The sequence below is a fragment of the Spodoptera frugiperda genome, chromosome 9, assembly GCF_023101765.2.
Source record: "Spodoptera frugiperda isolate SF20-4 chromosome 9, AGI-APGP_CSIRO_Sfru_2.0, whole genome shotgun sequence".
Taxonomy (NCBI): Eukaryota; Metazoa; Arthropoda; class Insecta; order Lepidoptera; family Noctuidae; genus Spodoptera; species Spodoptera frugiperda.
The window spans coordinates 7,079,424-7,105,381 of record NC_064220.1 but is presented as its reverse complement, the minus strand read 5'-3'; the positions used below and the strand labels follow the sequence as shown (position 1 = coordinate 7,105,381).

General features: G+C 33.9%; 2 protein-coding genes across 3 annotated transcripts; one reads left to right on the top strand and one right to left on the bottom strand.

The window, feature by feature from the left end:
* Positions 1–12,719: 12,719 nt before the first annotated feature.
* On the top strand, positions 12,720–19,095 carry LOC118271054 (E3 SUMO-protein ligase ZBED1). 2 transcript variants are annotated; one of them, XM_050695894.1, is made up of 4 exons: positions 12,720–14,003; positions 14,476–17,921; positions 17,999–18,119; positions 18,205–19,095. In XM_050695894.1, exons 2-4 carry the CDS (start codon positions 16,638–16,640, stop codon positions 18,534–18,536), a joined length of 1,737 nt encoding a protein of 578 aa, XP_050551851.1. In that variant the 5' UTR covers positions 12,720–14,003; positions 14,476–16,637; the 3' UTR covers positions 18,537–19,095. The 2 variants fall into 2 exon arrangements, with proteins under 2 accessions (XP_050551851.1, XP_035442823.2); XM_035586930.2 differs by having other exon boundaries at positions 12,721–17,921.
* A 145-nt stretch (positions 19,096–19,240) lies between these two features.
* On the bottom strand, positions 19,241–25,652 carry LOC126911050 (uncharacterized). Its single transcript, XM_050695890.1, has 2 exons — positions 23,319–25,652; positions 19,241–23,225 (listed from the first exon to the last, which is right to left on the bottom strand). Exons 1-2 carry the CDS (start codon positions 25,520–25,522, stop codon positions 23,021–23,023), a joined length of 2,409 nt encoding a protein of 802 aa, XP_050551847.1. The 5' UTR covers positions 25,523–25,652; the 3' UTR covers positions 19,241–23,020.
* Positions 25,653–25,958: the final 306 nt, after the last annotated feature.

Below are 25,958 nucleotides of genomic sequence, written 5' to 3'. Positions count from 1 at the left end.
ATTTAGACTTTAACTGATTTTTAAAATTACGTAACGCTTTCGATAAATTATGCTGGTTTTCTGATGTACAGTTTGTTTTATTTGCAACATAATCAATCAAATCTTTAAATTTTCTATCAAATGGCTTATAACTACTGTTGTAAAATACGTCAAACATAATTCTTCGTTTTATTGTTAATTTGAAACATAAATCTGGAAAAAATATTAAGCGCCTTTAGATTCACGAAAAACAAAAAAAAAAAAAATATCTCGATTTAGCGCAACGGGCTTTCACTTTTGAGTTTAGATTAATGTAATAGATGGTTCAGACTACCTTACTGTTAATTTAGTTTCAAAAGCCTCTTGCGCCTTTTTGAAATACTAGAGCGTAAAGTATTACTTATTATCTGCTTGCTAAAACTATCATATCTCCGATTATTATTCAACGTTTGTAAAAATTAAAGTAGATTTTAAATACGACTTACCTTGATCTATACTCGACATAATAATGTTTTAATGTAAATATCACAAAGAATATATGAAACGATATTGATTGCGCTCAATAAATTATAGAAATTGTAATAAACTGATAACAGACTACACTTATGTACGTATGTCAATCTCGTAAATGACTAACTTCTCATTAATCTCAATATTGCTAACAGTTGTGGGAATACCTACCCTACATACATAATAAAAATCATACCCAACTACCTTCATTTAATAATTTGAGTTTTGGGACGGCCGTCATATATACTGCCCCAGTGTGCGACGGTTTTGTCAACGTTTGCACCCTTATGAAACGTTCATCTACGGGACTGGTTGCACGCTTTCTGCCTTGTCTCCGCCTTCGTACGTAAGATCCTGTCTGTATGTATCGTTTGACACAACGGTGGATCACAGAAACTGATACACCCAACGTTTGACTCATTGAACGGTATGTGTGACCTTCCTCGATCATTGTCACAATCAAAATTGTCAAAATATCTCAAAATATTGTGTTGTACAAGGGTGTGTGAACCACTTGACCAATCACGAGTTCAGATAAAAAGATCTTTTTTTGTATTACTCTAATTTTGCCGGTGTGGTAAGTATAATATTATGTAGGTAACATGAACCTTAAACTTATATTAAATTTTATGTTTCCGTGTTGAAGACACGGAAACATAAAATTTTATATAAGGATAATTTTTACTGAACTCGTCAATAACTGCAGTGAAATCAATTTCTTTTGAAACTTTTCTTTCAATCTAAAGCACTAATAACTCTTTTTGTTTAAGAGCCTTTATCTTAGCTGCTGCATTAGCATGTAGGTACTTTACAAAGGCACATATCCCTTCCATCAACTGTTGGTGTAACTACGGTACGGTACCTGAAGATCATTTTCTTAGCTTTGGAATTTTTCACTTTTCTTACAAATTTTACAATAGAAATGTTGTTTTTTATCATTGTCATTAATAAAGAGTGTGAAATATTTATTTATCCAAGTTCTGTTTCTTTTAAATTAGCAATCTCTTCCTCAATAGCACTTTTTTCCCGTAATATTGTTATTTTGTTTTCTTTCAAAAATTCACTATTTTTAATCCAATGAACAATTTCTCGAACTTTTACTATAGCTGTTTTAACGCAGGGTAACTTTAGTGCTTCTTCAACTACGATATTTATTGAATGTGCAAAGCAAGGTAGAAGTTTTTTTTCACTCAAAGACATCCTTATGGCGGCCAGCATAGAACTAGCATTATCTGTTACTGCTGCACGAATTTTGGTGAGAGGTATGGGACATACATCTCACCAAAATTCCTGATAATATCAAGAAGGGTTCTCGATATGTAATCAGCAGTATGTCTTTCTGATAATGCACGAGTTGAAAGGTAATACATACACATTTCATTATTTTCTAAAAAATATATTGTTACACTCAGGAATCCTACTTCATTCATTGTTTCTGTCCAAATGTCTAAGGTAAGACAAAAATTGTCTATTTTGGATAATCTATTCTTGGAAATAACAATACAAGCTTCATATTTTTCAGTAGTTCTTTTTTTTAAGTATTTTGCACTGGGAACTTCAAAAGTAGGTTCCAAATATTATAATTATGAAAGATAAGACGCAAAAAGCCTTCGCCTTCAACTAATTGAAATGCTCGCCTATCCTTGCATTTAAAAAATATCGAAGATTGAATTATTCTATTATATGTGAAAAACGCTCAGAAGGATGGGGTTCTTGAGTTAAAACATAAACTTTCACAAAGTAGTTTATTTTATTCTACTGCACAAAAATATCGGCGAGTCTCTCCACAGTCTGACAATTCGAATCACAAAAATGGCGAATGGCGGGCCGAGACAGTGTTGCAACATTCGAAAACTGAATCGATTTATGAGTCGATTTAAAATTATGATAAATACTATCATCGGGTTTTAAGGATATTACTATTTGATAGATTAGTGTTTAAACTGAATAATATTATGAATTAGTAATGAATATAAATATGATAGGTGATAAAATTAATGACTGTTACATATGTAATTTACACCTCCTTCTGAAAAAAGCGATCTCATTTTTATTTTAGGTTATACAAAATTATTATATCAATTCTATTCTCTTAATAATTTTAAAAATGTTTTATTAATTACCATTTAAGTTATTTTATTTATTTACTTTTATTAGACGAAATTCGAAAGAATATTTTATTTGTTTCCAAACTATTCACACTAATGATGTCGCCGTCATCGACGTTCTCACATTTTTTACAGAAGATTTTGATGTTGATGGTTGAGGTTGATTATCTTCCATTGAATGCGTCAAGTTGGTCAACACAGTTGTACTTTTTGAACTGAAATAATAAGAGTATATCTAAATATTATGTTAACTACCTAAATATTCAACTGCTACATCGATAAATGTCAATACTTCAATCCCAAATTTTATTGATAACATATACTTGCTGTACTTACCTACAAAATTAATATTTTTTTCTTGTTAATAAAGTATGAATACCTCGATTGTTCAGATGAAACTTTGCTCAATCTTCTGCGCGCGAAGAAGTTTTTTTATGGCAATTAGAGTCTATGTCGACTTATTCTACCAATGTCTAAATAAATTGGAATAGCAAGAGTGAGCAGAATTATGATACAAGCAATAAAATTTAATAATAAAAAGTGTGTATAACACTGTTCAATTGACACAGTTGAACTTGTTGTGACATAAATATAATATTTATTAACACATTAAATATATACAATATATACACGTAACCACAACTACACATAAACCAGGACTCATAGTTTGATATTGTTGTGATGGATGAACTTCATCAGCGCCACAAGTAAGTCTGGACAAGGATAGGTTAAGGCCGCGTTTCCATTGACGCGGAGCGGGGCGTAAAGGAGCGGTGAAGTGCGGTGAAAAGTGGTCAGTGTTTCCACTGACGCGGAGCTAGGCGGAGAGGAGCGGCGAAGAGCGGTGAAAAATGGTCAGCGGAGTGGAGTGAGGCGGAGCGGAGCATACTTTTGGAATCGCGCATTTCTGAGCTTAGTTACAATCAATCTCTCAGAAAGACCAAACGTCATGTTGTCGTCAAAGAAAAAAGCAATTATTTTATTTTTTTTAATCTAAATTTTTATTAGGGCTTTTTTCCTAATCGGAACATGACAGCCCCATTATATGATAGAAAATATATACATAGACCGCAGCTAAACCATGTTTAGCTTGCCCTTAAACTTAAAAAATAAATGGTCAAATGAAACAGAGATCTAGCCTCGGGTGATAATGGAGATGCCAAAATACTATTAAAAAAACCAATATTAAAATTATCTAAACCAAAAATATAACTTCTTTGAGACTCAATTCGTCTACACTCGTACAAGACATGATGCACGTCCTCTATCACACCACACACAGCACAGTTGGGCGACTCGATTTTGCGCATCAAAAATCCGTATTTGTTAAGCGGCATATGTCCGGATCTGAGTCTTAAAGCCGTTACAATTTCTTGTCTGTTCATCCCACCCTCACCGAACCAGAGAGCACGAGGAAGCGTCGGTTGTATGGTTTTGTACCAAATGCCTTTAGTAAGTGACCTTTTGTCGAAGTATTCTGACCATACTTTGTAGCAACTTTCTCTTACCAAAGGCAGTAGTTCAGTATGCCACGGGGCACAAGTATAAAGCTCACCGTCAGATCCCGCTTCATTAGCTAACCGATCAGCTTCCTCGTTACCTTCCAATCCGATGTGGGAAGGGATCCATTGTAACACAATGTTTTTGCCCTTGGCCCTAAGGTCAAAAATAGCTCTTAAAATACTATATGCCAGTGGAAGCCCTCGTACAGATAAATTTGAATGGATGAGGTGTAAAAGAGCACTCTTGGAATCACAAAAGATAACAAAACGGTCTCCATCTAAGGAATGAATATACGATAAAGCTTCCTATTAATTCGCTATTAATTCTAATTGCATAATTGACAGTTTCGATGAAATGCACAATTTAAAGCTTATACCTAATTGTGAGTCAAATAATGCTGCACCGTAACAATTATCCTTGATTGAACCGTCTGTATATACACAATGGTATTCTGAATATAATGAACTTAAAGACTTACAACAGATTGATCTTAAGTTATAGTTATATGTATTTTTAGGTTTGTCTATATATTCTAAGTTAGGTTTAATGTTAGATAAGTCCATATTACTGCCCCAAGTATTCATAGAAAATAAACCAACACTACCACTCGTGTACATGTGTTCTCGCTTCAAGGCATCATGTGTACTTACTAGAAGTGGTACTTTCTTAATTCTCCAGAAACGATTGTTACTTTGAGTATGTAAATTGTCGATCATCTTAACTAAAGGGGACTCAGAACTCTTAGTGTCTCTTAGTCTTCAAATAAAATTTCCCGGCTAAAAAACGACGTCTAACAAATAAAGGGGACAAAAATAGGTCTGCTTCCATCACGTGTATTGGGGTGCTTTTTATGTACCCACATATCAACCGTAAACAAATGTTTTGCGATCTATCTAGTTTTAATAGATGAGTGTTGACACTATTGTCGTATAAGAAGCTTCCAAAGTCCAAACGGCTACGAATCAATGCTATATATAAGCGCCTTAGGTGCTTAGGGTGAATACCCCATGCCGAACCTACCAAGATCTTAAAAATATTTATCAGCTTGGTAACTCTTTCACACAATTCATTAATGTGTTTATTCCATCGCAGTCCCCTGTCTAGCCAGAGACCCAAGTAACGAACATTGTCCACCAATTGTAATTGATTGCCATTTATGTGTACATTAAAAACTTTCCTGCGAAAACTTCTGTAAAATAGACAAATCTTGCTTTTTAAAGGGGAAATTTGCAAGCCAGATCGAGACAGCAACCTATCCATTAAATTAATTGCAAGCTGGATTTTACTTTGACCCTCACTAATAGATGAGCATTGCAAATATATCGCAAAGTCATCAGCGTACTGTGTTATGCAAACATCATCTTTCTGAATTTGTTTACAGATATTTGATGTTAAAATATTAAATAGTAATGGCGATAAAGGATCTCCCTGTGACACACCCATACCAGCACATCTATTTATATATATAGGGTGTCCCAAAATTAACGCAAGATTTGAATTAAATAAAAAACGCCGTTTTTAGTCTTTTGATAGTTATATTTTTATTGATTCGTAAAGTACATAGGATAGGGTTATGTGTGGAATAACACATCGGACAAATGGCCTCCACGGCTTTGCGAGACAAGCGCACTCTTTTGTTGAAATTTTCCATGACCATTCTGCATAAATGTGGCTGAATTTCGTTGATGCAGCGTTGAATCTCCTCTTTTAATGCACGGGTGGTTGTGGGCTTGTTGACATAGACTTGTGATTTCAAATAACCCCATAAAAAGAAGTCTAATGGTGTTAAATCACACGATCTAGGAGGCCAATTTTGATCACCAAAACGAGAGAGTACACGACCTGGAAATGTCTTTGAAATATTCTTTAATAATGAAGACACGTTGTTCTATCGTGTAACGCTCCATTTTTAATAACCCTATACTGTTAGCTGTCAAATTGCTTTTTTTCAGGGTTGCCAACACTTCACTGCACAAATGGCGGCAAATTCAAATCTTGCGTTAATTTTGGGACACCCGATATATTCCCGGATTTAATTTTTAGTACTCTTTGATGTAAGAAATTCCATAAATAATTGCAAATAAGTGGTCCTACTCGAAGATTGTTCAATATATCAATTAAGGCCATATGGTTTACATTATTGTAAACATTATCGATATCCAAAAAGCAACCCATCGTTAAATACCCCGCAGAAAAACCTGATTGAATGAAAGTTATTAAATTACTCAAACCGTCCAAACATGACCTACCTCTACGGAAGCCTACCGTGTTTGTAGAAAATATATTTTGTTTTTCAACAAACCACTCCAAGCGTCGTAATAAAATATAATGAAATGTCTTGCATATACATGACAAAAGAGAAATAGGACGCAACCCTGATGCACTATTAGGGTCGCGACCAGGTTTAGACCAGGGATAGGTATGATACCAATATCAAGCCACTGTGAAGGAACAAAACTATTAAGTAAAATTAAATTAAATAACTTAAGTAATACCTGTTTACCTGCGTCTGGTAAGTATTTAATCATCGAATATGATATGTCATCACATCCAGGAGATGTATCCTTATTTTTAATACATTTATTTAGCTCCTGGATAGAGATTTCACATTCTATTATGGAATTACTTTGATGTAGTGAGGGAGGTGGTGGGACCACATAATCTGGTGTTAGAGAGTTGAGTAAATTAGAGGCACCAGTAATGTCTACGAATTGTCTAGGCGAGCGATAACCTTTGATCCAATTTAATTTACGCCACATTTCGCTAGCAGAAATATTGTGATCAATCGAGGTGCAAAATTCTTGCCAATGTGATCTTTTAGCTATTCTTATAAGTCTTTGAGCAGTATGAATACGACTTTTAAGAATATCAAGGTTCTGTGCAGTAGGATTACGCCTGAACTTAGACAATGCAAGCCTACGTTGTGCTACAGCATGAGAAATTTCTGATGTCCAGTACGCTTTGGAGATAATTTTAGAAGTAGGATTTTGGTTGAATTTAAAATAAGGGATAAAAAGGTCCGCAGCGTCATTGATGATCCTAACAAATATATCATAGCCTTTTTGTGGATCACTTGGAAGAATAAAATTATCAAATTCTATTTCTAAATGATTTTTATAAGCTAACCAATCAGCTTTACGAAAATTTCTTTTAGATATTGGAGGAATGTGAAATGACAGCTGGGATGATATTTTAATTATTAAATGGTCACTACCCAAATTTTCGTTTAAAACGTTCCAATTAACTCCCAATGCAATATCATTCGAAATCAATGATAAGTCAGGGGCCGATTGCTGCCAATTGTTATCAACTAAACGAACACGTGTATGAGTTCCGTCGTTTAACACAAAAAAGTTACTGTCCATTAACGCGTCATAAATGAGATTACCTCTGTGATCATTTTTATAAGACCAAGTAGTATGGTGCGCGTTAAAGTCGCCTAATATAATTGCATTATGAGACCACATAGAAAATAGACTATCCCAATCATGACGATTTGTGACAATCCTGGATGGACAGTAAACAGCAATCACGTACTCGAAGGGCTTACAATTAAATAATTGAACGCATATTATCTCGATATCTGCATTGTTGAGTCGAACCGGTTTTTGTTGTGCTTTGATACTATTATGTAAAAAAATAGCTACTCCACCGTATGAATCATCTCGATCCGACCGATACACATTGTAACCGCTGATATTAAATTACTATCCGGTTCGAGCCATGTTTCACTTAGCGCAGCAATATGAATTTTTTCCTGAATCAACATTTCACTAAACGATAATAACTTAGGTCTAATGCTTTGGGCATTCCACTGAAGAACATTAAATAATACCTTATTAGCCATCACGCGGGAGATTCATCAAGTTCCACAATACTTTGATCATCGGCCACTCTGATATAAAGTTAACTACTACCAATACTAACCATTCTAAGCACAATTGTATAATAGATTTCACTTTCGTTGTAAGATTAGACTGCTTAAGAAAAATAATTTCTTTTATTCTAGAGAGTAATTCACTGAAAGAAGGTCCCTGATTATTTTTATCCTCTTCATTACAATCTGGATTTGGACTAATGTAGTCTGGCTCAGAATTCCAAAACATCCAGTCTTCGTTATCATCTCGCCTTTTCTCTTTCGAGGATTGTGCTTTATTTTGTTTTAATTTATGACTGGATTTAACAGGTGAACTAAACAACTCCTTTGAAGGGTGAACAGTTACCTTAGATTGAACTACTTCGGCATACGTAGAACGAAAAGTGGGTTCTGGGTTAACTTGCAGTGGTTCTTGACGGAGCGAAGGAAAAGGTCCTGAGAGTTCATGGCTAAGGGTGGCTGCATTGGAACAACAGTATCTAGTGTACCTTGACTTTTAGGGGAGATATAACATTCCAGGGCTTTCCTGTAAGTACAGCCAAACTCAGACATAATCTCCCTAACCCTTCGCTCCTTCCTATAAACAGGACAGGTTTTACTCAGCGAAATATGGTCTCCCTTACAATTAACACACACAAACTTTAGAGTTTCGCAATTTTCATGAGGGCCCCCACATTTCGGACACACAATTTTCTTTGTTTGACACATTTTCCTACTATGTCCAAATTTCCAACACAAAGAGCATTGTGAGACTTGATGAACATACGGCAACACTTTTATATTAATGTCACATACACTCACGAAAGCCGGTAAAAAGTCACCTTCAAAACAAAGTCGAAGAGATTCACTGGGGCACCACCCGCCATCCACGGTATTGCGGCGGTTTAATCTTCTGACCGATAATAGTTTAGCAGGAGCAGGGCATGAAATGTATTGATGTATTTCTTCATCAGACAGCTCAAGGTCAACATTTTTAATTAATCCATAGCTTAATGAAAGTTGCATAGCTTTTTGAATTCTCCAACCTTTTTCTATTAGCTTTTCACAGATGCACAACTTATTCATAGCTAACTCATCTTCAAATTGCAGTCTAATTTTAAAAGGGCTTAAATATTTGACCTGGGTGACATTGGCGATATTATTGTCTTTTAAAAGATCCTTTTGTGATATATACACTTCATATTTCTCCTTGTGCAGTGTACTAATATTGTCACGACGTGTCTTTTTCTTGCCTTTTATTTGAGTCCAACTATCTTCATCTCTACTACTATACTATCCTCTCTCTGTCTCTTTTCAGCTCTCGCCAAATCATCCAGGCCTACTTCATCTACGTCTTCATACTCTTTATCCATTTGTTCTACGTCACCATTAAGTATGCATGGATTGTAAACTATTGATTCGCGTTCACCACAAACCGATGTACTATCATTATCTTCCATTGTACTTATAGGTACTGGACCGAGTGGCCGAATGAACCGGCGCACTCCTACCGCACGAGTTTCCAATAAAAAAAAAAAACTTAGTTTTATTAAATATTTAACAGAACAATTCTACATAAGATATTTATTTTATTTAGAGAAAATTATAAAATATTTGTGACGTCCGATCAACAAATCTGTCAACGTGACACTGGATTATTTTATATCTTTCTCAACTTGAAGACGAAGATAACGAGTCAGATGAAGTAGCAATGACTGTAGCGACTTTTTTAGATATGAAGCGAAAACATAGATTCTGGATTCGACAACATATCAAGTACCATTCTGTGCATGGAGAATTTTCTACTTATTTTCAGACGTGTGATGATGAAATGTTCGAAACATCATATAGGGTATCAAGAAAACTTTTCTATTATTTTTTATTTATTTTTTATTTTTATTATTTTTTATTATCATCTTAAACCATATTTACAGAAGAAGGACACTAATTGCAGGAGATCGATTTCAAGTGAAGAAAGGCTTGCAATATGTCTAAAGTAAGTAAACAATTCAATTTATATATATAACCATTTATTTATAAAATCGAATCAGAGTCTCATTTACAACTTAAAGTGAAACGCACTGCATTTGGATCATTTTATTAAAACAATAATAATATCGAATAACTTTAAAAAACAACATAAATGACAATGGTGTAGGTCTATAAAGGTTGCTGATTATCAGTTCCAGGTGAAGGAGGTGGTAGAGGAGGTTCTGAGGAGGTTTCTGTACGAGCTGTGAAATATTCGTAATGCGGGGCAGTCCACGAGTTTTGTTCATTTAATTCTTCGGCTTCCAATAAAGCATTCATTGCAGTGCGTTTCACTTTAAGTTGTAAATAATTTGGAAGTTTTTTCAAGGTCTTCGATATGGAGAGAAAAAAATAATCCAAATCATCTTTATCATCGGATGCTGTAAGAATCTGTTTTAACTCGGCCCGTTCCTTCATTCCCTGCAGGTTATTATTTTAAATTGCGTTAGTAGTTCGGAGACATCGTCCGATTTTTTTCGCTTAGAATTTGAAGAAAAGCCGGAAGATTGGGTAGATTGTGTAGCATTTCATTTTTTAACAATATTAAATCACCTTTCTTATATCTGACTTGATTTATGTTTTTATCATATACAGATTTTCTCACCTACTTATTTTTTAACAAATTATTTTGTGCGTCTCTATGTGCTACTTGCAAACGATATCTTAATTCTAAACTATAATTATCTGGGTTATATAAAGGTTCTATGCTAGTACTTATTCTACTCGGAATGTCACTTGGAATAGATATCGGCCGTAATCCATTCGCGTAAGGATCAAACTACTAGGTACTACATTTTTTATGTAAGTATATTTTAATTTCGTATTATATGGAAAGAGATTTAGAAAAAAAATTAAAGAATTATCTGATATTCAAATTACTTTGAGGAAGTTAGGCCCAACCAGAAGGTTACAATATAAAAACAAGGTTAAAGATAAAATATTAAAAGCTAAGGAATTATATTCATCGTATAAAACTATTATTAGTATATTTTCTGAGCAAAAAAAAAACTCATTAAACGATTACCAAATATGTCAATTTAATAAATGTAAGTCAAACGCAGAGAGAGCTAATACTTTGTTAGAATTATTAAAATTAGATCACTTACATCCTACCGAGCATGGGACTATACAAGCAATTTGTACTAAGTACAATGATATCTTTCACCTACCGGGTGACAAGCTTACAACTACTAATTCATATGAACATAATATTTATTTAAAACCGGATGCTAGCCCCGTCTATACAAAACCATACAGTAGTGTTGAGTAGGACATACAAGAGGCAGTACATTTGTCCCGTACATGACGTCAAAATGTAAGAGCGGCTCAGCACTACAAAATGTACTACTTCAAATTTTATGTCGCGTTCGGTACTTCGGTAGCGGTAGTCGTCCTCGTCAGTCATCGTAAGAGTAAGAGAGACAGGAGAAGCTAGCCTCATGCTACACATACAAACATGTACCGATACTCGAAAGTTCGTTCGTAAGAGTAAAGGTCTCAGCACACATATGGGATCGGAAAGGGATCGTAACCGTAACGCCTTTCGCCTCGCTGTCAACCAGGCGTCAACCTACCGTATGCACGTAACGAAAGCGTATCAGCAGCGCCTGTACGTCAACTCGGCTACGGCTAGGCGACACCGACTAGACTAACACGATAGTTAGTCGGTACGGAGAGACGTAAGCGCGGGGACGGAGAAACGTAAGCGCGGGGACGATGAGCCGTAAGCGCGGGAATTCAAGTTCGGAGCCTGTTCCGAGGCGAGGCGATTACGTTATTATTCCGATTAGTGTGCGTTGCAGTAGGGAGTTTAATACAAACCATTCTGAACGGCTCGAGGCGATACGGTGACGATCCCTTTCCGATCCCATATGTGTGCTGAGACCCTAAGAGAGACAGGGGAAGCTAGCCTCATCAGCCTCATGCTACACATTCAAAAATGTACCGATAATAGGGTATTATCCTACTAGTCAAATTCAATACTTTTATCGAAATGACAAAAACGTTACTTTTCTATGAATTTTGTATGACATTGCAAATTATGACGTCATAATTTTTTTGCGTCAAATAGCATACTTATTACGCAAAAAATAGCAAGAAAAATTAAATAAATAAGTATATCGTCAAATGAATGAATGAAAATACGATTATTTTGGGATATTTTATTATATTGAAATATCAAAATAATTTATTTTTGACCTAGGAAACTACCCAATTGAAAGAAAGGAAGGAACAAGACCGCGACCAGAGACAAATTTATTATAGAGATATTTTCATTCCCTCTATTACTAAAGTAAGGCGGCCCATAGACGGTTAATCAAGATCAACATTTTTTCTACCTTTATTTGTTTAATTATTTGTAAATATTAATTTTCTAATTTATATATTAACCTTAGATTATTATTAAATTGCATAAATTTTATTAAAAAAATAATTATATAACGATCGAATGACTTACTCGTATTGATTTTGAATCTCGATTGCGATCGAAATTTACTGCGTATGGGCCGCCTTATTGCGCTGCGATAACGACATGCCGTACGAATCGCGCGAATTGTAAAGAGCGTTTTAAAATTTAAACTTTTTAATTAAGAATTGCATTGAGCAGTGCAAAGCTTTTGGTTTTGGTGAATTTATTGTTTTTGTTTTAATAAGAACTAATAAGAAGTATTCTAAGTGACAAATATTCATCAATTCATGTAAGTTTTGAATCTATTCTTTTTTTTAATGAATGACTTTTAATGTTGGTACTGTTTAATATGGTTGTTTATTAATTAGTTTGGTTTTGGTGGGCGCTTAATATTTTGGTTTGGTTTAAGTTGATACTTTTGTTTATTTTACAACAATTACAATAGTATAATATCCCAGAGCCTCCAAACGTTAGGAACTTTTTTGAAGTAACTTATTTTACGGTATAGACACTCTTATTTACTAAATAAATTAGTAAATTACTTAACTAATAAATGTACCCGTTACATAGCTACTTAAACATTGTATATAAACATACTCTAAAGATACATACATATGCATGTACATTCTAGAATAAAACTTATTACACATACACTACACATATTATATATTACTATATATTATATTACTATGCAAACATATACATCCTAAAATATTACTTTTTTGATCCGACAGATAAACTAGGTATATAGTTTTGTTGGACTGTACACTAGTTTATAAGTGTTTTCACCTTTTAACAATAAATAAATAAAAAAGTAATGGAATAAATATGTGTTTAGAGTGTGTTTCGACAAAAACATAAGTTACTTTTATTAAATTCGAAGCACTGATTTTTATTGAAATGGTATATTTCATTACTATATTGGCAGACTGTTCCTGTATATTGCAGACCTACCTTATAAAAGAATAACTGAACTTTTGTTATATTGAAAGTCTTCAACTATATACCTATATGATGCCTAGGGGACTATATTCTCACAGACACAATTACAATTTTTATTAAACCCCAGAAAGATTTTTTTTGCCTACACAAGGTTTGTTTTCAACAATAAATTATTGAGTTAAATGACGATTTATTATATCATTATATTAATACAAAAATAAAGAAATTTTGTAAAAATGTTATAATCTCTTACTATTTAATTAAGTCTTAATTGAGCCATGTTATGCAATAACCTGTTAACCCACAAAAATATGAATTTTAAGTTAACGCCATCTAGCTTTTGTAGGCTGTCTCCTGAACCCTTCAAAAAATGTTGAGGCATGTAGTAAATTTATAAAAACGCCATCTACCAAAAATATGTTCCTGCAGTTTGCGGAACTAGTCTTCAACAATTTTGCAATAATCGATTACAAACCTGTCACAACACGCGCGCTTTTCTTCTGTGACAATTACTTTTAAAATTTTGTTTTCGTTGAATAAGGCGCCTTTCAGTGAAATTTAATGTAAGTGTAGTATTGTGTAAAATTCATGAAACTGTGGGTTGTGTGAATTTCATCATTTTACAAGAGTTTTTAAGTACCTACTTGTTGCAACAAGTCACAAGGTAAGTTTTCAGTGTTTGTTTGTAATGTTTTCTCCTCTTCTATACAGTCAATAACGCACTGAAGTGGTTTTTCTCGTCGTAAAGAACCATGTAATTGGAATGAAATTAAATAACTTCCCGATCATTACGAAAAAGCTGACAATTTAAATTTGTGTAATTTGTAACTGGTTATTGCTTTAATACTCGTAGTTTAAACGAAACGATTAGTGTATTTATCTTTTTTATATTATTCTATAATTTAATCCAAAGAGAAGCTAATATTATTATGAGGGAAGGTTACAATAACATATAAGAATGTTTATTTAAACTCGTTGTAGGCAGATGATAGTAATTTATAAAAACATTAAAATATTTAATTTTTTAGTAGGTTATTGCGAAATTGCTATGAAAAGTTTTAGGTATGTGCTAAAACCATGCATCGTATAATACTTTTCATATTACGAAACTAAAGCCAATAATAAATTATTTTCAGGTATATAACATGAACTCTAGAGCACAGAAGCTTGTCGCAATGGCTCGTGACGAGCATTTATGTAATAAAAACGATAAAAAAGAAGAATCTGAAGAAGAAGAATCTTCTAACAATGGAGCCGTTACAACTTTAGCACAGTTGAAACAGGATTTACATCTTAAACGTTATAATACTGCTTCACGTTCGTTAACTTATAAACATTTTGAGCGTGACTTAAGCTATAATGATTTAAATGGAAGTAATATAGAAGAGTCTATAGATACTTCTCAGTTAATACATCTGGATGATTTAGACATTGTTCCTAACAACCTTTCTAGTATGTTTAATGATTACGATGACGAAGGAAACGAAATTATCGCGGAAATAGAAGTAGTAGCTTCAACTTCTAATACTGATAACGTTGTTCAAGATTGCATAGATATGTCTGCAACACAACTGACTGAAAATGATAATCAATCGAACATTTTAAACTGTATCGAACAACCACAATCAAGTCGTGAGAATGCGCAGCAATTAGAGAGAAATAATATCGGTAGACCCAAGCGCGGAAGAAAAAGAAAAGTAGAAGACCAGCCTAGAAAAGAGCGAAAACGAAGAGCCAATGTAAACGAAAAGTATATCAATGCGAAAGGAAAAGAAGTATTACCAAAAGAATTCGACAATACATACCGTTGTGATTGCAAAAAGAAATGCACAACGATCTTGTCAGTTGATAGCCGGAAACAAGTATTTGACCAATTTTGGTCTCTTGGGTCATTCGAAGGTTGATGTGCTTTCATTTGTGAAACTGATACCGAGAGACGCTAAACCATTTTATGATTTCTTAAAACATACTCCAGGTGTTTCTATTGATGAAGATATAGATGGATATCATGTTGAAGATATTGAACAGATATCAGAGGATGGAGAAGACTGATCTCTTATTTTTGATTATTTACCGCTGTGATCTCTTATCGATCTCAATTTTGTTGATTTTTTCAAATTTATAATTATGTTCGTAAGTTTGCTGCATTTTTTGTTAGCTTGTTCTACTTGTCCCACTGCTGGAAAAACGTATCCTCCATTTTCCTAATGATTTTTATTAATTAACAATAATATGTCAAGGACTTGCAAAACATTTTAGCACTTAAAAATGCTCTGGTAAAATTTTGCAATAAACTATTTGGGCTTATATGTTTATTTCAAAAATCTTAATATCTTGATTGTAATTTCGCAATAAACAATTCATCATTATTTCATTTATTTTAATTTTCCCTGTAACTCTCACTCTATTAAGCTGTGTTTGAATCACTAGAACACATGATGACCTATTTAATAAGTTTTGGATAAAACCAGAATAGCTTATGAGTATTTTTTGTAGCTGTTAATTTCTTTGAGCTGAGATTTCTCCGATTTAGGTTTTTTAGGGTTGACATGTTATTGCATAACATAGCTCAATTGTCATTGTTTGCTTCATATTTTATATTTATATTTGAAGTTTATAAATATGATTATTTACATTAAAAAAAAACGTATATTTTTTGTTTCTATTAAATATTTTAAAAACTTAATACATAGACATAAATATATACTGCCATCTTATCATAACTTGCCTCAAAGATTTTGTAATCTATCCAGAAAATGGCACTACTTTCGTCGTAATTTTTTGTAACAATTTTAGTAGGGAAGAACATATTATACAAAGTTGAAGACTAGTTTTATGAGGTTTAAAGCGTCTGGAAGGAATAACCGCCCACAGGAACTGTCTGTCAATATGAAATATTTAATTTGTATAATATTCTATGTGGCATATATAAAAATCAATGCTTCGAATTTAACAAAATGTTTTTGTCTACCATTTCTACCTGCTACCTGTGAACGGACAGCCTAGCCAAACTAGCGAGTATGCAAATGCACACACATATAAGAGTCTAGTCTACTACCGTAAAATTCGTTACTTCAAAAATGAGTAACGTCGGGGTCCCTGGGATCTTACTTTATAATACATAGAAAGACTGTTGTAACAACAGAATGTTGATCAACATTCTGTTGATTATCGGACGAGGCCCAGCAGCGCAGGTGATGGTGGTTATACGGACCTAACGTTAGGTTAAATTCCCAACAATAAAATTATAAAAGCAGCAGGTAAATGCTCCAATTTATGTTTATAAATATTGTGTTATATGATATTTTTTCTTTTTGTTTTATGCATGCGTAGTATGTCGGATGACAGAAAATCGTCCAAAGCTTGGCAGTTTTTTACGGATCTCAAAAATAACAAAGCAAAATGCAATTTTTGCCACAAAGAATTCTCATATAAAGGTGGTGGAGCTTATAATTTGATAAGGCACACAAAAAGCAAGCATCCGCATGTTTTCATCGCTATTCGTGAATGCCCACTAACAAATACAGCATCATCTACATCAGCAGAAGTTCACCCATCAACATCCACGTCTGCCACTGATGCGACGACACTAGAACCTGAGACGCATCAGCCAATTAAACCTGTCTCGTCAGTCACTACAACCACAGTTAAAGCCAAACCCTACAACGCCAGATTGACACAATATTTTAGTAAACCACTTTCATCAAAAAAGAACGATCATCTTAATAAATTGCTCGTTAAAGTATTTACCAAAAATTATTTATCATTTCACCTAGTCGAATCACCTGAATTTAAAGACTTCGTAAAAGAACTGAATCCGGCATACAACTTACCAAGTCGCAAGACATTGTCAAATGCGCTATTAACCAATTTATACAACTCAACAAAGGAATCTGTTAAGTCAGAATTACATCAAGCAGAATACGTCTGCTTAACTACCGATGGGTGGACCTCCAGTCCCAATGACAGTTATATAGCCGTAACAGTGCATTTGTTTAATCACCAGGCTCATTTAAAAACCTTTTTATTAGAATGCATCCAGTTTTCAGACAGTCATACAGCCGAAAACCTAGCCAAGGAATTAAAAAGAATATCTGATCTTTGGGAAATAACGGATAAGATTGTGGCAGCCACAAGCGATAACGCATTTAATATCAAAGCAGCTATACGCTTAAATAATTGGAAACATGTCGCTTGTTTTGCCCACACAATTAATCTTATTGTCCAGACCTCATTAAAAGAAATAAAAAATATTACAATGAACATAAAACATATAGTAGAAGTTTTTAAAAGAAGTCCGCTTGCATCCGAGAGGCTGAGAAATATGCAGCAAAAACTGGGTGAACCTCAGTTAAAATTGAAACAAGATGTTTCCACACGTTGGAATTCAACGTGTGATATGTTTGAAAGGATAATAAAGATAAAAAGCAGCGTCATGTCCACAATTGCCATAGATTATCCGGAAACGGAGAACATGACAGCCGAAGACATTGAGGTCCTAGAATCGGCAGTAGAAATTCTTAGCCTGTTCAAAGATGTTACTGAGGAGATGAGCTCCGAAAAAAATGTAACAATTTCAGAGGTATAATAATATTGTAAATATTTATTGTATTTTTAGTTGTAATATCTTATTTCTATTGTGTTTCTTTTTTATTCCAGGTTATACTTATATCGAACGCTCTAAAGAAGAACTGTCTCAAATTTTTGTCCTCATCACATCCAGACTGTGTTTTGCGAATGGCTCAAACGTTTTTGAATGAAATCACCTCAAGATTTTCAGGTATAGTACTGAATTGTATAGTGTAGTAATACATTAATATGTTAACAACTCCACAACTTACCGTGTAAATATTTTCAACTTTCAGGTATTGAGGAAAATAATATTTTTGCCGAGAGCACAATTTTAGATCCTCGATTCAAAAAATACGGCTTTGAGAACAAATATGCGTATGAAAGAGCGTGTACTAATTTAAAAGCCAGGGCCGGGCGAATTGCAATTGATAGCGGTCACACAGATCTTGCAGAGCCGTCATGTTCGTCACCATCCCCTACGCGCAAACGAAGCATATGGGATGAATTTGATCAACAAGTGGGTATAATAATGAAAAACACCAATCCGACTGCAGGGGGTATTATCGAGGTTGATAAATATCTCAAAGAACCTTTACTGCCAAGGTCCCAAGATCCTGCTAAGTGATGGTTTTCAAAAAAAGAGGCTTACCCATGGCTTTATAAATTATTTTTGAGACGACTTTGCATTGTGGCTACGTCTGTGCCTTCGGAACGTACTTTTTCCAAAGCAGGCCAAGTCCTTATCGAACGAAGAAACAGGCTTAGTGGCAACAAAGTCGCCCAAATATTATTTTTAAATTGTAATCTATAATTCAATTTTTTTTTTCTATATTTTTCAATTAATAATACTCAATTCAAATAATAATACTCAAGTAATCTATAGTTCTTTTTTAATTATTTTTCTATATTTTCAAATAATAATGCTCAAGTAACCTAGCTTTTTTAATTTTTTTTTCTATATTTTTCAAATAATAATACTCAAATAATCTATAGTTATTTTTAATATTTTTTCTATATTTTTCAGATAATAATACATATATTAAAATCATTGGTTTATTATTTTATTAACCTCCAAAAACCCCATTTTTTTCAGGTTAGTGTACTGTTCTTACTTTACGATGTAATACATTAATATGTCATGCGCTCAAAATCAAACAGACTATTACAATGACAAACGTAGCTACCTCAAGTGCGCCTCAATTGCCCAATAAATCAGCTTGCCGAATAATTGTGCAGCGTGTTAGAAATAAAGGACTTTTCATGTACCACAATATCTCGCTAAAAGTAATGGAAAGCAATTTTGCTTGTTCAATATACATGTAACAATGAAAGTGTTGCGATTTTTGGTACTAAAGCTAATGTTAAGCGTATGAATAATGCACAATGCTGGATCATGGACGGGACATTTTCGAGTTGTCCAACTCCGTTCTGTCAATTTTTTTCTATTCATGTTTTAGTGGGAACTGCAGGAGGCACAAATAAATTTCTACCTATGGTATACGCACTACTGTCACATAAGACTGAAAGCTGTTATTTCATATTTTTGGAGATTTTGAAAAAATATGCGATCAATACATTAAATACCCATTTGTCACCAGCTAATATATTAACTGATTTTGAAGTAGGAGTGATCAATGCAGTCAAACGACAGTTTCCAGACTGCGCCCACAGACTATGCTTATTCCATTTGACCCAAAGTATTTGGCGTCATGTCCAGTCAGAGGGTCTCGCAAGGCGATATGCTGAAGATTTCACATTTGCGTACAAAATCAGACACTTAGTTGCCCTCGCTTTTCTTGAGCCCACTGAGATATCCGAAGCCTTCGAAATCATCCAAAATAAAATATTGCCGACAGAAGCAACTGAAATTGCCCACTGGTTTAAGAAATATTATGTTGGATCACATCACACGCAGCAAAGAACTAACACGGGTTTCATAATAAAAAGAAATCAGGCATTATTTCCACCAGCCATGTGGTCAGTTTACGATCGCACACTTTCTGTTCCAAGGACACAAAATGCATTGGAATCGTGCCATGAACGATGGAACACGCTTCTCCATAAAAAATGGAACATTTATAAAACAATTATTGAATTGGCTAAAGAGCAGGAGCATACAGATTGTGTCATTGAACGAATCAACTCTTCGGAACCCATGCCAAAGCGTAGACGTAATGCACAGGTTGAATATGATGCTAGGATACAAACACACTTATCACAAAAAAGTGAAAATTTATTTTTATATCAATAAAGAATTAAAATAATTATAACTACAAATAATAAGAATAACACACTATTTACTATAACTTCAAAAAGGAGAATGGCAGAATTCGTACAGCATACTTTTTTTGGTGTTCCCTGATAAAATTTGTACCACTTATTGAGACAACTAAACCATTCATTTTTCTGTAAAAATAATATTTTTAGAAGCTGGGGTTTAGCAAATATATCAATTAAAAGATTTTAGTAACGAAACGTAATATAATGAAACGAAACGTAGAAGACATGTTTTTATAAGTTGCCATTAATAAAATATCAGAAGGCTCGAAATGATAAATAAATATTTTAAAATAGAAATAACAGTAAATATAATTAACCAATTACAGGTTATACCTTAGAATACATAATTATTGCAAATATGCATAGAATCTTTATATTTATAGGAATTATTTTTGCCATCAATATATTTTTTTTGTAATGGCAATTATTTATTGACAGGTTTGTAAAATCCCTAATCTTTCAAAGTCTGTCCAGTTTTTTTGCCGTTGTTTTGTTTTGGATTGTAGTTTGTAACTTCATCTAAACAATTTAGCAATGGGCATTGTTAAAAAAAATACCTTGTGTTTTTATTGAATTTTTTGATAATATAGTCCATTTAAAGAAAATAATTTGAATATTTTGATAAAAGGATCAGAAACCACTTCAAAAATATTTTTTTAAGATTTTCCACTTTTTGATATGGGTGACGTCATCATATGGACAGAACGATAGTATCTGTGCCATAGTGTGGTTGCATTAAAAAAGTACAACTGTCAATAATAGCTGTCTGAATAGAACTGTCAATAATAATAACCTTAATATAGGCTGTAAACAATAAAACCTGTGATATCATATGTTAAAAACGTAATTTAACATATGATATGGACAATAATGGGACTGACAATATCAGAGGAGTATATTACTTCTGTGATACTTACATTAAAATGATCTTCGCGACAATACATAGTATAAACTTTGTAATATTTCGCATCAGCTTTTCGACACCACTTCTATCGTAAGTCTTCCCTATTGCGAACGAAGATTTTGTTTGGACTATTTTTACAATTACTGCTGCAACTTGGAACAAAGCACTTTCTGTATTCCATTTTCACTTTATACAGAAGAAACTTAGAATTTGAAACTTTTTGAAACTTTGACAGTTTTTTAGGGAGGTATAGAATCAGAATAAAAAGTAGAAAATGGTATATGCGGTTGTTTTACCACATGATTGATTTGAGCGTAATAAATTCCTGGATATTATACAAGAAAGTAAATGAAGTAAGAGGAAATACGAAGAACATGAATCTTGGAGAGTATAGAGCCGAGTTAGCCGAAAGTCTATGTAAATATAAAGTGAATGGTGATGGGAACAAGAGAGGGAGACCATCGAAAGGCAGTCTAGAAAGAGAATTGGAGTTGAAGGCCAAGAGAGGAAAAATGTCGTACGTACCACCGAAAGATGTTAGGACCGATGGCATTGCCCACCATGAAAAGCGCTGTGAGAAAAAAAATAAGGTTTTACACGTGTCGAGTGCACAAAGTGTAATGTGGCTCTGTGCCACACTAAAACCAGGAACTGTTTTAGTGAATTTCATGGCTTTTGATTGATCTATTTTACAACAAACCTATTTTTTTGTTATCTTACTTTATATGAAGCTATGGTAGGCCGGAACGCGCACTGTAGCCATTTGGCAACATACTGTTTTTTTTTATTTAAAAAATAAATAATTTTCAAATATTTTTTTTATTATTTTTCCCTTAATATATGGCCCCAAATACACACGTTATATTTTTTCGTGTAAAATAAAAAATCGCTCCTTTAAGGGTTAATAATTGGCAATAGTTTGTTAAATTAAAATATAATTTAATTTGCAGGATGTCCTCAAGAAGAAAAAGATCATCAAATCGATCGATTTGTCCTCAAGAAATAATAGAAGCAGCACGTAAAAGGGTTGCAGATGGCGAGAGTAAAAGATCTATCGCAAAAGAACTTGGTATGTATGAAATTTTCAATTATAGTTTTTGCCACCTCAAAATTCGTACAACTTTTTAGTCCTAACAGATATTTAATATAAAAAGACTTGACACGAACATCAACGAACTTGAAACATTGTAGGCGATATAAAGACTTCAAGAAGTGTGATGTATCTAATCTCAAAAGGCAAGCAATTTGACTGCGTTCTCCTTGGCATAAAACATTAAAGCAGTGTGATAAATATTCTCTGGTTGTGCTAAATCTTGTGAACGCGTTCACAACAGCTCCTAAAATTGCAGCCGACTCATCGCAAATGACTTCGTTCGGTGCTTTCATATGACCGATCCATTTCTTTAACCAGTGAAATATATTATCCATGGTTTGCGTGGCTGAAATCATTTGACAAAGTGGCACGGAATTACCTTCGACCTTTAGCATCACGACGTATAAAAACAAGTGTTTACTTTCGTAAGCATTTGTAGGATTAGGGGGACAAATTTTCTTGAATATTGAACCCGTTGCGTCAATACTTACAGGGGCCGAAACAAGTTCTATGGTCGAAAATACTGATTTTACTGACCAAAAATTCAAAAATACTGACCAAATACTGACCATTTCCAAACCGTTTTTCGGGTGAATGGTGTGAAATAAAAAGCTTATTTTCAGTTATTGGCCTCCACCATCCCCATAGCCAACCAGCACCGCCTTTTTATTGTGTTAAAAAGCTTTTTTTATTGTTAGTAATTGTTATTGTATTACAAGTGAGTCATGCGCATTCGTGCAAAATTATACATATAGTGAACACTAAAATCAAATGACTATGAGAAAGAAAAAAGTACAGAGAAGTTCCATTAAAATAAACATAACATTTAAAATTAAGTTTTCTTAAAGAAGTTTGTTATAAGTGTTTTTTTCTTCTTATCTACGATTTTTTGTATTTTTTCTTCCTCTTGTATTTGTTGTTCTTCTTCTTTTCTCTCCTTTACTACAGTTTCTAGCAGAGATTTTGCCATATTTACGGAAACCATGTCTTTTTCTTTGATTCCGCCCTTCAACATGGCATTTGCATTTTTAATTAATCTGGAAATAATAATTAATTACATTGCGAAATCGTGCATAGAAATAAACACAAACAAACCAATTAGAAACAATCACAAAGCGTGCTATATCTACCTGTCAATTGTCTCCCTCTTAATTTTTTCTTCTTCTCTTATTTTTTTTAGCGTTGTCTCACCTTCTTCAATAATCGTCTTAGTTTCTTCGTACTTTCTCTTAAGTTCTTTTTTTTCTCTATCAAGTTCCTCATTTCTTTTCTTTTCGAGCTTCTTTATTTCTTCTTTTTGCTTCTGTTCTTCACAATATGTTTTATATCTTATATATGCCGTTCTGGCTAATTTCATCAATTCAGGTGTTAAAGGGACTAAATGAATCTTGTTTTCGTACATGTTTTTTAGTGCCGATTTAACTGTCAAATGCGCATCAAGGGTCCTCTGACACATGTTAGCCCTTTCTGGTGTTAAAATTCTACCCGAACATGAAAAGCCCCTTTCCACATCTGCATTGCCATGCGACAGTGCTAATGCGGCCTTTACAATGTATTCCAGGTTGGGGAACATTTTTTCTCCGTTATCAAAGGTCCTTTTAAAAATATTGCCCCAGTAAGTTTCAATCCTTTGTTCTTCTTGATTTCCTTTTTGATGTTGCATCAACAAAAGACATTCGTTTGTTAGTGCCGTTTCTTCAAACGCAACCGGCAAAGTGTTTGCAATTTTTAAAAAGTCTTTATGACACGTTTCTGAATTTTGTTTTTTAGGGTTCAATATTGCCAAGTATTTTATTAAAGAATAATCCATTGACGTTTTTGTTAGCAGATGTTTGCAAGCGGCGACGTAATGATTTTTTACTTTGTGTAAAAATGTTACTCTATCACGTTCTTGAGCGGTCTCCAATAATTCTCTGATTGAATCTTCTAGCACAATATCTTGAAGAGGAACGTAATATTTTTCATTTAGACCTTCAACTGACGTAGGCGCGCTTTTTACACAAAACCGATTAAAAATGGTTCTCACGAGTTTCTTTAATTCTTCATGAATCATGTGAACCAATGGCTCTTCACGCTGGAAGAAACCAGTGACTTTCACGAACATCTTTACACTGGACACTACAAACATTATTTCTGCTTTTGCTAGCTTTTGATTGATGAAGTTATAGATGTTTTTAAAGTTTTGGGATGTATTAGTCTGTTTTTTAGGTAGATGTTTAGTGAAATACTCAATTATTGCAGGCCATTGCTCTAAAACGCGTTCAGCAGCAGGCCCCATAGTGAGCCAACGTGAAGAAACGTGCTTAATGAAGCGATGGTTTGGCAAATTTAACTTGTCTTGAATAATTTCATATTCTTCCCAGCGAGCAGGCCAACCATCGAAAAAGTTGTGAATTTGAAATATAAAGTCAGATACGCTTTCACCAAACTCCATCAAAGCCTTAAGAAAGGCATTGTGTACAGTGTGAATGTTACATGTTCCTATATCAGCTAATTTCCGTCTGCCCAACAGAATTAAAGAATCGTTCATCAATCTTGTAACCGCTTTATTCACATTGGGCCCGTCACAGCCTAGCATCAGAAGCCTTTTGCGGGATAGTTGAGCGTTGTCCATTGCTTCATTCAGCTTAGAATAAATATCCTCGGCGGTAGCTTTACCAATGAAGAAAGTTTCTAAATGTGTCGTTATTATCATTTCTTTAATCGGAGACCAATATTTTATGGCCACCTGAAGCTCCTTTTTTGATGCTGCATTGCAGGTTTCATCGAAACATAGCGAAAAATAGGAGTCTTTGTAGTCCTTCATCATTTCTTGCCTAAAATATGGAGCTATAGCATCACAAATTAAATATCTTGCTTTGGTAGTAGACATAGAAAAATCTGATGGTAGTGAATTTGGAAACATAGCTGAAAATAGTTCCTTTATAGAATCGCATGAGGGCTCTATTGGAAAATCAGAGACCACCATTTTCATAGCCCACAAAATTTCTGCTCTTGTGGCCCCATCTTTGACACTATATAATTGTACACAACTTCTTTGGCTATTTTCAGGTTTAGAAGTACTTGGTTGTTCTTCGATGGGTTTTTCATTGGGTCGCAAACTTGTCATATGCAATTGAGATGCTGTCAACTTTACTTTACACTGTTCCTTGTGTTTTTGTGTTGATGCGTGTTGTTCGATAGCTTCAAAGCCCCAAGCAATCGAAAACTTTTTAAGACACACAAAACAAAAAAAACCTGTATCACTGTCCTCTTTTTTTCCCCACTCACACACAATATGTCCATTTTTATCTTTTTTTTTAAGCCAGTCTTCATTAAATTTGCACTTACCCATAATTACTTGTTTTGATATGTATAGAGATAGAGTCTATTATTTTGTTAGTGATAAATTAAAGCACACACACAGGCAAGGTACACACATTAACAAATCACCAGTATGAAGCTGTAACAAACATGCATGAGTTAAAAAATTACACAAAATTAGAACAAAGAAATACTGATTTAAAAAAAATATTAGTAAGTATTTTTTTAAGTCAGCTGCAATATATACTACGTAGATCATCCACATACACTTGGAACAAAAAATTTTGTGCCCAGTGTATATAGAGCATGCAAAGTGCAAAGCAGCCCTCAGATATCATCAGTCATCACTGGGCAAATCGAAAAATACTGACAATACTGACCGATTTTCAAAAATACTGACTTTTACTGACCAGGTCCAAAAATACTGACTTTTACTGACTTTACTGACCTGTTTCGGCCCCTGTACT

Coding starts and splice junctions, on each gene's coding strand:
- LOC118271054 (XM_050695894.1), top strand. CDS start 16,638: ATGATATTTTTTCTTTTTGTTTTATGCATGCGTAGTATGTCGGATGAC. Junction 17,922..17,998: donor AAAATGTAACAATTTCAGAG/GTATAATAATAT, acceptor TTTTTATTCCAG/GTTATACTTATATCGAACGC. Junction 18,120..18,204: donor AATCACCTCAAGATTTTCAG/GTATAGTACTGA, acceptor TTCAACTTTCAG/GTATTGAGGAAAATAATATT.
- LOC126911050 (XM_050695890.1), bottom strand. CDS start 25,522: ATGGGTAAGTGCAAATTTAATGAAGACTGGCTTAAAAAAAAAGATAAA. Junction 23,226..23,318: donor AAGAGGGAGACAATTGACAG/GTAGATATAGCA, acceptor TATTATTTCCAG/ATTAATTAAAAATGCAAATG.